The sequence below is a fragment of the Neurospora tetraspora genome, assembly GCF_033439725.1.
Source record: "Neurospora tetraspora strain CBS 560.94 chromosome Unknown B0H65scaffold_7, whole genome shotgun sequence".
In the NCBI taxonomy this organism is placed as follows: Eukaryota; Fungi; Ascomycota; class Sordariomycetes; order Sordariales; family Sordariaceae; genus Neurospora; species Neurospora tetraspora.
In genome coordinates, this window is record NW_026944389.1 from 3446268 (window position 1) to 3461182 (window position 14915).

The 14915-nt window shown below is 52.1% G+C and overlaps 6 protein-coding genes and 1 non-coding gene across 7 annotated transcripts; 3 read left to right on the forward strand and 4 right to left on the reverse strand.

Annotated features, from left to right (window-relative positions):
* Window positions 1-319: 319 nt before the first annotated feature.
* Window positions 320-2579, forward strand: B0H65DRAFT_511746 (uncharacterized protein; the record flags this gene model as incomplete). The annotated part of the gene is made up of 4 exons (XM_062828517.1): window positions 320-484; window positions 561-763; window positions 824-1216; window positions 1289-2579. 4 exons carry the CDS (start codon window positions 320-322, stop codon window positions 2577-2579), a joined length of 2052 nt encoding a protein of 683 aa, XP_062678922.1.
* A 267-nt stretch (window positions 2580-2846) lies between these two features.
* On the reverse strand, window positions 2847-4126 carry B0H65DRAFT_303592 (Cupredoxin). Its single transcript, XM_062823176.1, has 2 exons — window positions 3577-4126; window positions 2847-3500 (listed from the first exon to the last, which is right to left on the reverse strand). Exons 1-2 carry the CDS (start codon window positions 3844-3846, stop codon window positions 3114-3116), a joined length of 657 nt encoding a protein of 218 aa, XP_062678923.1. The 5' UTR covers window positions 3847-4126; the 3' UTR covers window positions 2847-3113.
* Window positions 4127-5414: 1288 nt separating this feature from the next.
* B0H65DRAFT_t395 lies at window positions 5415-5515 on the reverse strand. Its single transcript has one exon. It is a non-coding gene; the product is annotated as a tRNA-Leu (tRNA).
* Window positions 5516-5762: 247 nt separating this feature from the next.
* B0H65DRAFT_476829 (uncharacterized protein) lies at window positions 5763-7762 on the reverse strand. The gene is made up of 3 exons (XM_062827392.1): window positions 7164-7762; window positions 6900-7107; window positions 5763-6842 (listed from the first exon to the last, which is right to left on the reverse strand). The coding sequence occupies exons 1-3, from the start codon at window positions 7391-7393 to the stop codon at window positions 5952-5954; spliced, it is 1329 nt and encodes a 442-aa protein (XP_062678924.1). The 5' UTR covers window positions 7394-7762; the 3' UTR covers window positions 5763-5951.
* A 181-nt stretch (window positions 7763-7943) lies between these two features.
* B0H65DRAFT_476830 (Alpha/Beta hydrolase protein) lies at window positions 7944-9801 on the forward strand. The gene is made up of 3 exons (XM_062827393.1): window positions 7944-8431; window positions 8519-8805; window positions 8915-9801. Exons 1-3 carry the CDS (start codon window positions 8176-8178, stop codon window positions 9647-9649), a joined length of 1278 nt encoding a protein of 425 aa, XP_062678925.1. The 5' UTR covers window positions 7944-8175; the 3' UTR covers window positions 9650-9801.
* A 508-nt stretch (window positions 9802-10309) lies between these two features.
* Window positions 10310-11210, reverse strand: B0H65DRAFT_303710 (uncharacterized protein). Its single transcript, XM_062823179.1, has 3 exons — window positions 11028-11210; window positions 10664-10966; window positions 10310-10589 (listed from the first exon to the last, which is right to left on the reverse strand). The coding sequence occupies exons 1-3, from the start codon at window positions 11074-11076 to the stop codon at window positions 10423-10425; spliced, it is 519 nt and encodes a 172-aa protein (XP_062678926.1). The 5' UTR covers window positions 11077-11210; the 3' UTR covers window positions 10310-10422.
* A 2047-nt stretch (window positions 11211-13257) lies between these two features.
* Window positions 13258-14039, forward strand: B0H65DRAFT_303725 (uncharacterized protein). The gene has a single exon (XM_062823180.1). It carries the CDS (start codon window positions 13536-13538, stop codon window positions 13845-13847), a length of 312 nt encoding a protein of 103 aa, XP_062678927.1. The 5' UTR covers window positions 13258-13535; the 3' UTR covers window positions 13848-14039.
* The last annotated feature ends 876 nt before the right edge of the window (window positions 14040-14915 follow it).

Consider the following 14915-nt stretch of genomic DNA (forward strand, 5'->3'; position numbering starts at 1 on the left):
AGGCTGCGGAGATTGGGCAGGACCTGAAATAGCGATCCCCTGTCATCTGGGACAGCCAATACAACCCTATAGCAAGATAATGCAGCCCTAGCAGGTGTGTGTTTGCGGATAGCGAGGGTACTACAGCAGGGACCCTATCAGGCATCTCGCACTTCGTTGTTGCTCTGGCCTCGATGCTGACTTATCGCGAAGGAAAGATCTGATATTAAACCTCTTTGCCCTTCGAGATTTGGATTATGTTGATCGTATATAATTTCTCATAGGCTTCTTTTGGCCTCGACATCACCATCTCTAGGACTGTTTGAGTCGACACTGCAAGATGTGGTCTTCATCTTGGTTGGTGCTACCTCTTCCGCTGTTGGCATCTCTTGCGCAAGGTGCCCACCATGTCGTTAAGGTTGGTGAGAATGAGAAGCTTGAGTTTGTTCCAGAAACCCTCAAGGCTGCTGTTGGTGATACAGTAGAGTATCAATTCTTCTCAAAGGTAAGCATAGCCTTTCCTTTCCGTGGCTAGGCCACGAAGCCAAGTCAAGAATCAACCCGAGCTAACAACATCATAGAATCATTCGGTGGTACAATCAAGCTTCGATAAGCCTTGTCAGCCTCTAGAGGACGGCTTCTTCTCCGGCTTTGTGCCAGCTTCATCGCCTAAGGAAGCCTCGAAAACCACATTCACCATCAATATCAAGGACACCAAGCCTCGATGGGTCTACTGCAGTCAAGGGAACCACTGCCAATCTGGTATGGTTCATGGTATCAATGTGTAAGTGCTCACGGCATGGGGGACATGCGCTGGTAGAGATAGCTAACTCTTCCTGAGTAGCGAGTCCAAGAAGATGGATGAGTACATAAAAGAAGCTGCGAAAGCCAAAGCGAACACTTCACCTAACAGTCAACGCCCAGCTTGGGGATTCCGCAGAATGCACGTCGATATCGGTAAAAATGGAAAGAATGAAGTCACCCCTAACGACATCAAGGAGATTCCCGGGACCATCATCCAGTTCAAATTCCACCAGAAGAACCACTCTGTCGTTGAATCAAGCTTTGACAAGCCTTGCGTTCCCATTGATGGAGGGTTCAGCAGTGGATTCATTACGGTCAAGAATGACTCTTTCGATGCTGTTTTTAATATCCTGGTCCCACACACCAGGCCAATTTGGTTCTACGATGCCAATGATAGCAACTGCAAATCCGGCATGGTGGGCAGTATTAATGCGTAAGTCAATTATCCAAGAAGCAGTGACGTTAAGGTGGGAATTAGGACTTCTGGCTTACATTATCTGCGCAGCCCTTCCAAAGGAAACACTCTCGAAGCCTATTCTGCCAAGGCTTCAACGGTTGAGAAGAGCAAAATCCCCGACTACGCCCCTATTGGTGGTGTTGCGGTCATCGACGGACTCATCAACCCTGTCTTTGACGGACCTAATCTCGTCATTCCGGTGATTCTAGTCGAGAAAAGCAGTGATGCCGATGCCAATAAAACTACCAGCAGTGCCACGTCGACGGCTACAACTGCTCCCACAGAATCAGCGGGAAGTGGACACTCTACCAAGTACCTCTCGGGCTCCAAAAACAACGCGAACTCTTCCATCCATATCAACACCGCAGCCGGCGGCTCCAAGCCCGGCCACTATGCCTACCCCGACGAGATCTCCGACGACACCATCGCCTTCCTCCAAACCCTGAAGCTCCTCGACCGCATCCTCGGCAAAACCCTCTACGCCTGGTACAAGAAAATCGCCAAAGACGGCGAATGGGAAGGCATCTACCCCGACAGCCTCGTGGCCATGATCCAAAGCATGAGCGCCCAGATCTCCGTGCACTACCAGACCCTCGAGGACACTCTCAACCGCTTCGACGTGCACCCGAGCGGGACCTTCAACGACACAGCCTGCACCTTCAAGCTTCCCGCGGGCGACGAGATCGACGAGTACGTCATCGCCTCCCTCGTCCTCCTCAAGCTCGAAATCGGCGCGCTCGCCGACGTCAGCGTGCTCATCGCCCAAAAGGGAGACTCCTGGTTCCTCCCTGCCTTAGTCACCGAGGTCGGCGCCAAGAGCCGCATGTCCGCCGTCATCAACATGATCCAGAACAAGAACGCCGCCGCCGCGCCCAGGGAGGTGTTGTTGCCTGTCGAGCTCGCCTGGAGCTATGCCATGACTCACTTCGTCGAGAGCTGCCCGGACAACGGCGGCAAGATTAAGAATATGCCTGAGAAGCCGTTTGCGCCGCTTGAGGTGGTGCATAAGGAGCTTTCGGGCGACACGTCGGAGGATAGGGCGCTCAAGGTCACGTTGAATTTCACGGTGCCGGCTGGCGCTGAGGGGGGCAAGGGGAATGGCGAGCATTGGGTTGCGTGGGTTGGGCCCTGGGGGACGTTTGAGTATACGAAGCTGGATAAGAATAAGGTGGCGGAGGTGCCGGAGAACATGTTTGGGTATGTGTGGATTGCGGTGGTGAATGATAATACCGTGGGGTTGTCGGAGTTGGAGGATGTGACGGTTGCTGGGCCGCAGATTGTGTGGACGAGTAATCCGTCGGGAGAGATTGATTTGCAGTTTGATAAGGGTATAGTTTGACGTTGGGAGAGGGCCGAATAAGGGGGTCAATGGGCAAAAATGGGTTATGAATGGCTTTTTTGGGATACACTTTTGCTTTTAAGTTTAGAACTTTGCTGAGGGAAAGGGAGTAAGGGCGTTCGGGTTAACGGTTAAGCCATCGAGTTATAATAACGGACACTACACTAATCTAAGCAGATGAATCTTCAAGTGTAGGTATGTAAACATCACTCATTCTTCGCAATCCCCTGTTCTAAATGCTTCCTCTCCCAAGACCCAATCAAGTCATCAAAAAACATAGGGCGACGTGGTATACAACGAGAAACATGCAAAACAACCCAATGACCGCCAGACAATGCACATTCAAAAACAGTGCTGAAAACCAAATGCTCAAAACCAGTTCAAATAACACATTATTAACATACATCCGTTCTCCACCAGGGAGCCCAGAGCTTCAGACCGCCGTTTTGTTTAATGTTTCCGTTTCTCATCCATCAGCTCAAATTCATGACACCATGTGCATAACCAACCAGTACCCAGTCAGTTCGACCCTTCTTAAGCAAGAGCAAACCCAAGCGCCGCAGCCAACACACCAAAAGAGACACCAACAGCTCCAGCACCGCTAACAGGAGAACCAGAAGCAGTCGAGTGAGCACCCGAGCCAGTACCAGTACCGCTAGCGACAGGAACCAGGGTGCTGCTACCACCGGAAGAAGAACCAGAACCGGAAGAGGAAGAGGCCTTGGCGACGGAACCACCAAAGACACCGCCGGCGGGAGTCACGTTGCTCGTCGCCGCCTTGGCCGCCGTCTTGAACTTGTCAAAGTCATCGGTGGTCTTGGCGTTGACGGCGCCGACCATGCCAGCCTGGCAGTGCTTGCCCTGGGAGCAGTAGAACCAGAGAGGGGTGGTGGAGTTGACTGTTACGCGGAAGACGTTTTCCTGTACCGAAGAATTAGAATACTGTCCAGGAGACTGAAGGAGGAACGAGAAACGACGATCATAGGTAGTAACGTACAGAAGCAACACCAGTCTGAGCAACGGGGAAGAAACCGGAAAAGAAACCGTTCTCGGTCTTGGGATCGCACGGCTTGGCTGCCGTGGAGGTCACGACGCTGTGGTTGTGGGCGTAGAACCAGAACTCGAGGACGTCGCCGACGTCGGCCTGGATGTTCTCCGGGGAGAAGGTCAGGCCGGATTCGCCGACTTTGACGGGGATGGTCTTGGCGGAGCAGACGGAGGAGAGGGCCAGGGTGGCGGCGAGGAGGATGTTGGTGAGAGAAGGCATTTTGTTTGTTTGGTTTGTTGTCTGTGTGGGTTGAGAGACGGTTGATTGGTTGGTATGGATTAAGGTAGTGAGCGGGTTTGAGCTGGTATCAGAAACTGAATGAGAATTAAGTTGAAGAAACACGAAACGTTGAAATGAAGATCCTCCGGGGATGTATGGTTTTGAGTGTATTTGAGCTGGTTTGAGTTGATAATGATGGAAACGAGAAGAATGGAGGGAAGTTGTCTTGCTCTCTTTATATATGCCTTTGTCCTCGCAGCATCATCCGCCATGGCCACCAGCCCAGCGCCTAGTTTACATTGTTTCTCGTTGTGTAGTAGCCATGGAGGATCCTGAAAGATGTTTCAAGGAGCCTTAGCTGTTCCTAACTGAGTCTTGAGACTCAGGTAGGGTCTCGAGAGTGGATGGAAAGGGCAGACTCCTTGGAGCGTTTACAAAGTGTTGCTGTCTTAGCACACAAGAAGGACAAGGGGACGCGGCCTCAGCCCAGACAAAGCCCGAGCGCTGAGGCGGCCGGCGGATGCACCGGACAGCGTTAATAGTGACCTTTACAGTGGTTAGTTACTTGGTTCGTCCGTGACCCCATGGGAGCTCGGAAGGCTCCTTATCCGCTGCAGTTATGGCATGGCTTTGTGACACTGGTCGATGGGAGGTCCTTGGTGTAAGAGCGTGAAGGGGTCTTTCGTGAATCTGGATGAACCAATGGCGACGAATGACATCCCCGGAATCTGGAAGCGAAGCTGGGGGCAGGGGGCTTCGGATCTCTGGGACGCCAAGGGCTCTGACACTTGTGAGGAAATCAGGGGTCCAGGGGTCTGGAACCTGAGACGCTTCAGTAGGTAGCAGTGATCTCGATACCCCTGTCACTAACAGATGGACTAGGTCTTAAGGTGTATTTCTGTTAGCATGCTATCACTTATCCAGAATCTGGTACAACACTCCTCAACGCATCTCGATGGGGCCATTCGTGATGCGCGATGGAAACAAGCCAGGCGCTTGGACGAAACAACGTCAAAGCAGTAGGTTTTTCCGAACGCATGGATACTTTTGGGGATAGATGAGAGAATAGCAACGGGTTGAACTCAACAGTCTTATTTGGACGTCTTAAGCGCCTTGCCAAAGCCATCCGCGGCCGAACAATGGGCCTGCAAATATCACGCCATGAGAACAAGATGATGGTTTTGGGCTTTTTTGTGAGGACAAAAAAAGTGTTTTGTGCTGCCCCGCGCCTATTGCGAACCGCCTCAAGACCCAAAAGAGAGCGCCCCCAGCGGCTTATCTCCGCCAACAGAGAGGTGCCCAGTTATGTCCATGACCTATTTTGGAATTCGGATGTCAGCCGCAGCGCGGTTAAGGCTTGCTTTCTGACGCCGAAAGAAGCGGCCGTTGAAATGACCCGGGTGTCTTCAAAAGATATGGGATTGGGTACGAACGTGGAAAAAAAAGAGTTTAGGCTCATAATAGAGGGAGACTGAACAGGAAAAGCGAAAGACTGCCTGACCGACGCATTCTAAGGACAGCATGACGAAAGAATAGGACCAAAAAGTTGCAAAAAAGATATTTTGCGTTGACAAGGACGAGATTCGAACTCGCGAGGTTTCCCATTGCGGTTTCAAGTTAATCATTTGATAACCTAAACACAACGCCTTAACCACTCGGCCACCTTGCCTAGTGAAATTGTTGTAAGTGTAGGATCAGCCTTGGCACCATGTAGTCACCTGGCTGCATTAGTTTTCGCACATTGCTAACTATAGCATTGCCGCCAAAGGACGATCAGCTCACGGCATCCCGGGCGGATGGCGAAAGGAAAGTTCAAACATGATGCTGTTGCAGGAGTCTCACATAGAGTTCCTTTATTCATATCCAGGCTTTTGTGCCCCAATCATCAATATCGAAAGATACGTTCTCGAATGACATGAACGCGTCCAATCAACTTCCATTTTCCATTCCGGATGTGCTATAGACTGGGTATCATCAAGTAGCCGTAAACTCCTTAGCCGCTGAACTCTATGGTAACCAAAGTAAAAGACAAACCCTCACAAACACCGTGCACATCCATATGCCCCATAACCCACAAGGAGAGAGAGAGAGAGAGAAAACAGTGATCAATAGTAACCGTGACTCTTACGCCCCTTGTGTCGGTCACTGTTGTGGCCCCCATGCCGACTTCGCGAATAAGGACTCCATCCATGGTCGGTGTGATTGCGGTGTGATGAATGCGAGTGATGAGCACTCCGGCTCGAGTGCCTTGGTTCATCTGGGATTCTTTCCTCGACCTCCTCTTCGATCTCCTCGTAGACGTCGTCAAAATATTCCGCCACTGTTTCCCGCTCGAAGCGGGCATCTTCATGGTCGAAGACAAACCGCAAGGTTCCTTCGGACGACTTGCCATTCCGCTTGACGGTGTTATTTCCCGGTAGCGAGCTGTTAGTCGCAGGCGAAATCGCAGAACCCGGCGTGACGGAAAGGGCATCCGAGCTGTCTTGGACACACTTGTCGCACCATGCAAAGTGGCGGTGGTACCGATTTCCTGATAGCATCTTGTTGATGTCAATTTTAACGCCCATCAACTTGTTAAGATCGTATCTGCTGCCGACTTTGGTGGACTTTGCAAATTGTGTGTAGAGATCCATTAGATCCAACATGACCTCGAGGATGCAGCCTTTCCTAGCCGGATACCGGTCGGAATAGAACTGCGAGATTTGATCTCCACCCATTCCCGTAAGGAGGACTGTTATTTCAAGGATTGCCATCACAAGAGGAAAGCTTGGTTGCTTCAAGGGCGCAAATGTCTTGTAAAGATCGATGGACATGTCGTATGCGTCGCTGATGAACCTCTTGACCTCGGGACTGTCCCCTTTCTCGCCCTTTGGGAACATCTTCCGAAGCAATTTGATCAACAACTTTTGAGGATACTGAGCCTGGAAGTCGAAACCAATGGTCTCCAGGATATGACGCTCGAGGCCCACTGTAAACTTGGATGGACCATCGAACATCTGCTCGGTCAACATTAGCAGGTGCACCCTAGATCGCCAACGAGACGATTGACGAACCTTATCATCCGGAGTCCTTTGATCGTGGGGCTGCCTGATATTGTGCGCCGCACATAGGACATCCTTGGACTTCTTTATCGTATCCTCCACCTTGCATGCAACAAATAACGACGCAAGAGCTACATCTTCGTAGTTGTACTCGGCGCTCGGAAACCGTATCCTGAACCTGTGGTAGTATGTCGCTGCAGTATCGAAAGTCTTGACCGGGCTGTGGCACTCGTCAGCAAGGTGTGTGGGTAAAGCTTGGAAGCGATGGGTCCGCACAGGCTGATGCTTTGTCGAACGCTATCAATGAGCTGAACGCCTTTGAGTCTGTATGAATCTTCTCTTTGCTCGTCATAGCCAATGCTTTTTAGCATCTGCTGCAGCGTCTGTTCCGAGATGTAGCGTGGCGGGTTGGACGAAAGCCCCGGGGAAGGCCCTATCGGGACCACTTCATGGTCATTGACGCCGTTGCGCTTCGAGGCCGGCTCGGTTGGTATGCTCGGTGCCATTGAGGAAGTGGGCAGTTGAGTCGGCTAAAGTTGGTCGAAAGAAATGGGCATAGAGCCCTTCGTCATGCGTTGGGAGCGCAGCCCTGTCGGGATTCGGGAATCGTTCTGACGTCGCGAGGAGGATGGGGGTTCGAGATCAGCAGTTGAAGGTCGGCGCGTGAATGGGGGATTCGACTGTAAGGGGAACTTCTGTATGAGTGTATTCACAGAATGTATCTCGAGAGTCAGCCTTGGTTTCGAGGTTGGGGCGCAGATGGTGAAAGATGTTGAGAAGAATGAAAATGGTAATCGAGTTACAAGTTTCGCGACGCCAATTCCGAGGGGTTGCTTCCAGCGCGCGCCGCTGTCCACAGTGAGCACTGGTTGGAGCTGGTAACAATTTTGGGTGAACCGTGCACCCGCAAGCCCGATAAGATAACACTGTGCTGAAGTTGGGAACGGAAGCTTTGACCTCCCCCGCAAAGTCCCGGTCTTCTGGAAAACGGCAAGTGGGCCAATCCGGCCCCGCTGTGTCTCCACTTCCCTTGGCCCCCCACAATCCGGCCTCTCTCTCGACTCCTTTTCCATTCTCCAATTCCTATCATTTTCACGATCCAGACTCATCCAACCTTCCAGCGCCCACCGATATTGACAGGGAGTCTACCAAAGTCATGGCAGACGCGCGTACCTCGCGGATCCCAATTTTATGCCACGAGTGAATCCGTGCGCGTGGAAGGGCTCACGGGCCGGATGTCAAGCCATTATCGGACTCGGAGGTTTGGTCGCCGTGCCCTGGTCGCCGCATGGTGATGTTTACAACTGCCGTCTTTGACAGCTCGTCGGTTAGGGCTAGGCGACGAGGGTTTGTGCGCATTGCTACCCACCGTCGTTTCACCGAACTCTGGGCGGTGTCTCAAAAGGGCATTGAGGTAATCATTACCTGCCCGATTAGTCCGATATATCGGAACTACAACCGAACTACAACAGTAGATCCGTTTCGAGCAAACAGGAAACTAGAATTACAGGACTCACCGTGTGAAGTCACCGCGGTCATCACCCGTCAGTATTTACTGGTTCAAAGAAATGGTTTAAAAAGGTGGTGGCCACTCCGTCTTCAGCATGATATTTTAACAAGTGTCACACCAGTGTCAATCACAAATTCCTATTCACTCCTCCTCATTAGACCAGGCTCTGCAACATTGTCGACTATCAACACCATGGTACGAACTTCTCTCTTGACGTACCTGGCCCTGGGCCTAGGAAGCACCACTGTGCTCGCAGCCAACTGTGGTCAAGTCCCCAGTCAAGTTTCCAGTCAAATCCCCACGGGCACTTTGACGCCAGTCACCAACTTCGGCGAGAACCCAACCGGCCTGGATCTCCAGATCTACGTTCCCAAGGACCTATCCCCCAATCCCGCTGTCATCCTAGCCGTAAGAACCCCCCTCGTCCTGTCCTCTCTTCTTGTCCCCCAACATCATGAAGATGAAAGAAAAGAAACTCCAACGACATGAAGATGCAAAACACTAACCTTCGACACAGCTCCATATGTGCGGCGGCACCGGCCCCCAATACTTCCAGCAGTCCCAGTACAGCCCCCTCGCCGACGCGCGCCGCTCCTTCGTCGTCCTCTACCCCTCCACCCCGCACGACAACCACTGCTGGGACGTGGCCTCTAACAAGTCTCTCACCCGCGACGCCGGCGGCGACACCACCTCGCTCGCCAACATGGTGCGCTGGGCCATCTCCGAGTTCGACGCCGACCCATCCAAGGTCTTCGTCACCGGCTCCTCTTCGGGTTGCATGATGTCCAACGTCATGGCCGCCGCCTACCCCGACCTGTTCTCTGCTGTCTCATGCTACTCCGGTGTAGCCGCCGGTTGTCTGGCTGGCCCCCTCGGTTCTAGCCCGACGACGTCGGATCCGACTTGCGCCGCTGGTAAGAACAGAAAGACGGGGCCGGAGTGGGCGGCCATCCTCAAGGGAATTTATGGAACACCAGCGGGATATACGGAGGGCAAGTATCCCAAGGTGCAGACGTGGCATGGAGAGGCGGATTTCTTTGTTAATTATTATACGAATTTGGCGGAGCAGTTGAAGCAGTGGTCTACGGTGCATGGGGTTTCGTTTAGCAAGAATGCGACGGATACGCCCGACAGTGGGTACACGAAGATTGTGTACGGGGATGGAAGCAAACTGGTTGGGTACTCGGCGAGGGGGGTGGGACATACGGTGCCGGTGCATCCTGAGTTGGATTTGCAGTGGTTTGGGTTGTAATGGAGGGGATGCCCCTGGGGGAGGTTGAGAGGGAGTGCGTGGGAGAGTGGTCGGGTGGTGGGTGGTGATATTGGATATCTAGTGAAGAATGAACAGGTGCGGTCTCGTTTCCGTTGTAAGCAGAACAGGTTCTGATGAGTTGAATACTAAAGTATGGATGGTACCCACAGTATAGTTAAAGGAATGCGGTTGAATGTGACACTAAACAGTTTCCTAAAAAAGCGCGGCGAAACATTCTGCCACGAGTCTTGACGGTGTGTTGTGTCAGGTTGCATCGTATGCGCGATACTTTCTTTCAAGTCCGAGCAAAATCACTTCCAACCAGATCTGATACCATCGGGACACACCGTTATTGCTGCTCATATGCCCTGCGGGCCGCATGCTTTTCACCACGTTCCTGCTGCGGCGTTGTAGCGTTGTATCGTGGAAGTTGTGAGATAAAGTCCTAATGCGGCGTAACATCCTTTACTTCAAGCACACTTCACTTCACTCTGTATTTCCACCTCCCGCTGGCCTGAATCGCGGCAAATGTGGGTCAAACTCATGATCAATCAAGTAGGGTATTCCTCATCCATTAAACCTTCGCTTATTCGCTTTGCTTTAACTAGACCAGTCTATTTTCCCCCATTGTCGTTACAGGAGTCTCTGTTTGTCATACTCGTACGGTATTATATCCCATTGCCCTTCCGTCATGTGTGGTATCAAAATCCAAAACGCTTATTTATATATGCATGCAGTAGAATGGTATCCAGTTCCCCCAAACATTTTCAAACTTAAAGAAGAAGGGCAAAGACAGCGGCAAGAGGACCGGCAACGCCAAAGGTGACGCCAAGAGCGGTGGCAGCGTTGGAAGTCTTGCTGGGGGCGGCACCGGAGGAGGTGGCGGGGGTACCGGAGGAAGTGGGTTTGACGGTGCCGGTGGAAGTGGTGGTGGTGGGGACTGGAGGGGTTGGAGCGTTAGTTACTGAATACATTATGTATGTGGCAAGGCAGAAGGAAAGGAAATGTTCTTACCTCCAGACTTGGTGACGTTGAACGTCTGAGACTCAGCAAGCTGACCGCTGTTGGTCTTCTCGGTGCCGAAGGCCTTGATGCTGTAGGTGGCACCGGGGGCGGCGACGAAGTTGGTGAGCTTGTACTCGCCGTCCGAAGTCTTGACCTTGTCGTCAATGGTCACGTCGTCCTCGCCGCCGGTAATGTGGTTGACGAGGACAAGCTGGAAGGTCGCGGGGTCGGAATCGACGTGATCCCACTTGATGGTGTTGGTCTGGGACAGATCCCACTGGGCGTTCTCCTGGGGCTCGGTGATCTTGAGAGCTGTAGATATGATGCGGTTAGCGAGTGTATAGGGCATGTAGCTTGATATACGAAATCTTACCAGCAGCGGTGGCCGCAAAGGCAGCAACGGTGGCGATCATGAACTTCATGTTGGCGGTTTGGGGTGGTTTGGGATTAGGTTGGAAAATTAGGTGTTGTATAAAGGTTGATATTAGAGTGATAGAGGTATGGAAGAGTGAACAAGACGAAGGAAGAATGGGCTGTATATACACAAAAAAGAATGGAGAGACCTGGCGGAAGTCAGACCTTCATTTTAACTGTCGGTCGAGGCAACAGCCCAATGGGTCAGCACTAGCTGGATTGGGCCATGTAGATCCCAAGTAACGTCAGTTTACGAGGCGGATCTTCTGGGATCCTCTCAACAGTCCGTAAAAGCCCATCCTGGTCGTGACCCTTGGAGGTCGGCGTCGTGGCTGAGTTTCCACGATTTGACATGGAACACCAGAGCGCCAGGAGCGCGTCTCGCGATTTGCTGGAGCCCCGGTGGGCTCGTTGTCCAGCCTGTCTGCGACTCCATCTGGGGTCTTATTCGGTACTCATTCGTGATCTTTTGGGCCCTTCTCTGGACCCTCCTTTGGGTTCCCTTATGGGGTAAAATGCAGCTTACGTGAAGCTGGGTCACCGCCATGCTGGCATCGGGATCGTTATAATCGCGCTGGTAGCCAAGGACCCAAGGAAGAAGGCTGAAGGAAAGGGGCAAGGACAGGCAGCGAGCATACCGGCGAGTACTGTAGGAACATCCAGGTAGTGTCCTCCAGGGGTGAAGTCCGCCGGCTTTTTTCCTTTCCCAGACCAGGTCCCCGGGCTCGCCCCAAAGAGGCGATTCGATTCGTATTACAAGGGTCGTCAAAAGTCAAAAAGTCAAAATTCCGACAGGACGGCAGCCGAGGTACGGCAGTGCAACTGCAACGTTCAGGGCTCTGAGTCTGCGCTGTGCTGGCAGCGTCCATGCTGGCGTGCAGAACTGTGATGAGTGATGATGCTGGTCGGGTGGGTTGCACTGCATTGGTGGGCTCCGGTGGGCCATGCAAAGCCCAATCTCCGTCAGCCCAGTGGGGTGAGATCTAATTTCAGCTCTCTAAGCCTTATCGGTTTCTTATCGGCAGCAGTATCCACATTGACAAAGCATGGGTCCCCTTTCCCTCCTTAGCGTAAAAGACGTCATTTTTCAACGTCCGGTCTTATACGGAAATGCGATTATGCGAAAGACGGAAACCCTCGGTGAGGGAGTATGTCTTACGTTTGTTTTCCTTGGAGGTCTGTCATCGGATATGCCAGTGACTGGATAAAAACTGAGGTGAGCAAAACAGGCAGTCCAAACAGATGAACCATCACTTTGCAGATGATTGCCGTTGACATGCCGTGAAAGGTTGTTTGTATGGGAGCTCGGCATGATCCGACGGGTGACTAACAAATCCCGACCTGACAAAAGGAAAATGGGGCAGCCAAGACAGAGTCGACACAGGCGGAACTCATGAGAATGGGATCGATATATAACTTTCCGCTGGTCAAGCTTGCCGTCAGAGTTCAGTTCGCTCCGTAAAACTGAGTCACTGCAGTGCACCTGCCCTCCCGCTCCCGACCCCCACGAGCTTCACTGGTCGTCGACAGGAAGGTTCGAGAGGTGGGAAACACGTGGGGATCAAACCACCAGGAAATTCCCGTCAAAGTGGGACCGCCCATCATTTCAGGGTCAAACCGCTGGGTTTCAGATCAGTGGATTTTGTACGGTAGACGGATGTGATGCACGACTGCGAATGCAAATCGCCGCGATAAGAAGCCATATCGCGATGCTGCATGACTGGGTGAAGTGGACATCTGCCCCATATCGTTCTTTACCAGGCAACCCCACGCCCGCATTCACCCGAACTGTCAGGTTGGACGTGTTAGTTCAAGATCGCCAACGGGATGAACCTGCGTTGACTCTGGTTGGGGACGGCAATCAAGTTCTGAGCGGTGGGGTATTCATGCCTGAGGGTTTAAAACCATGATACACATTTGATCTTTTCCTGCCAATTGCTTAAACCTTGGTCGTCTTCGTCATCAAGGTCCCATCCCACTTGGGTGCGCACGTCGGCCAGCCCGCCAGTCAGTCTTTACCTTCACTCCGCTCTACCATCGCGCGATTACACTCCTTCAGATTTCCCCGCGCTAGCCAACAGCTTTCGGATTCTCCTTCAACAAGTCTGGGCATCGCAAGTACCTGGAGTACGCCTTGCCGCCGACGTCGACCGCGCAGATATTCCCTAGAGACAAGAGGACGAGTGTAGACGTTCGGATCTGTCCTTCAAACCATCAAGAACATCAACAGTACGCAGTGATACGATACCGACTTCGAGCCTCAAGCGAACAGTATCTACACTCTCTGACATCCCGACCCACATCTTCGAATCCGAAATCAGCGCCAATATCCATCCCAAGGGAGCAACGACTGGTCGTGCCTCTTGACTGCTATCACCACATATCTGTCAACAACGGCTCCGGGCCTTGACGTTACCTCTACCTACCAACAAATTTTTCAAGCCGTACCCAAAGCAATCCCATCACAATGCCTCAGAAAATCGCTTTCGCGCAGGACGTTCAGCGTCGTCCCAGAGCTCGGTCCGAACCGCTCGCCCACCGTTCCCCGACCCCCTTCCCGGGCGAGAGACCCAGCAGCGCTACAACCACGAGCTCGAACAAGATGTTTTCGTTCCATGATGGCCGTGGTCGTAACCACTCGGGAGCCAGCGAAACCAGCCGTGGCACTTCAATCTTCACTTCGATATCCGGCCATTCGTCGTCGCAATCTGCTGGTCGTCTTAAGAGAGCTTGGGACAAGGTTCTTAGTCGCTTGGGTTCCGGTTCGAAAACTCCCTGAAGTTGGAACACTATACTGCGAGTGTCGTTCTTCGGTATAGAAAGGGTCGGTATACTAGTACCGTCATGGATCAAGTGGAAAGGGAAACCAAGAGCAGGAGTATGGAAGGAAGGACATGACTGGACACTTCGGGCGGTTTATTGCTTGCATTACTGCAGTAGAGCAAGTGGTTACAAGTTCTTTCCACCCATGACGTACAGAACTCGGGGATGTTTCAAATCGTGGTCTAGACGAAGGTTCCGATACTGGATGGCTAGAAGGTATCAATAACAGTCAATGAAGATCACGGTTTGATCATATCATGGTCAAAAAGAGCCCGTATATCAAACTCTAGTGTCCGAGGCCGCACTGTTGCACGCAGTTGATGTGGTGTGGCTTTTGGCTATGTATATGCCACATGAGGTTGTCGTTGCTTTGCTTTCTGGGTTCTTTTGTCGCGGACAAGATATACGATCCAGATATCGCACACGAAGACGCATCGTGCAAAGGAGGTTAGACTTGAATATGGCGGAACATCGTCCACTTCAGCATATCTTGGTCTTAATCCATTGTGGCATGCCGAGGTCGCTATCTCTTCGCCTTAACGACTTCACTAACAAGGGGCTCTAAAAGCTGTATCAGGGGCACTATTTGCCTCAAAGCAGCGTGGTACCGACCACTAGCGAATAGGAACGGACTATTCCCAAACTACAATACTTATCAGTCACGATAGTGTCCCTTACCAATTTGGCCAGCGGTCTTTGGGCGTTATCATGTCTTCTTTCGGCAGCGCGACCGTCGATTCGTGCAGTCCACGTGACGGGTGAAGCCACAAACACCAACCTAGTCAATCAGAGATAGGCTGGCGATGTTCAACTTGGAATTTCGAACGGCCTCGGAGAACCATATATGCGATAGCACTCGAGACTATTGCATCTGTCATTTTTCACACCTACAAGTTACTAGAAAGCGGTGCCCTGCACTTGACAAGGGGGAGGGCTGTTAGATATAGTCCAGCCCAGTTCCTATACACGCAGATCGACAACAGCGAGTGCACGAATAGCTCGGCATTCCACTGCCAGCGACCGA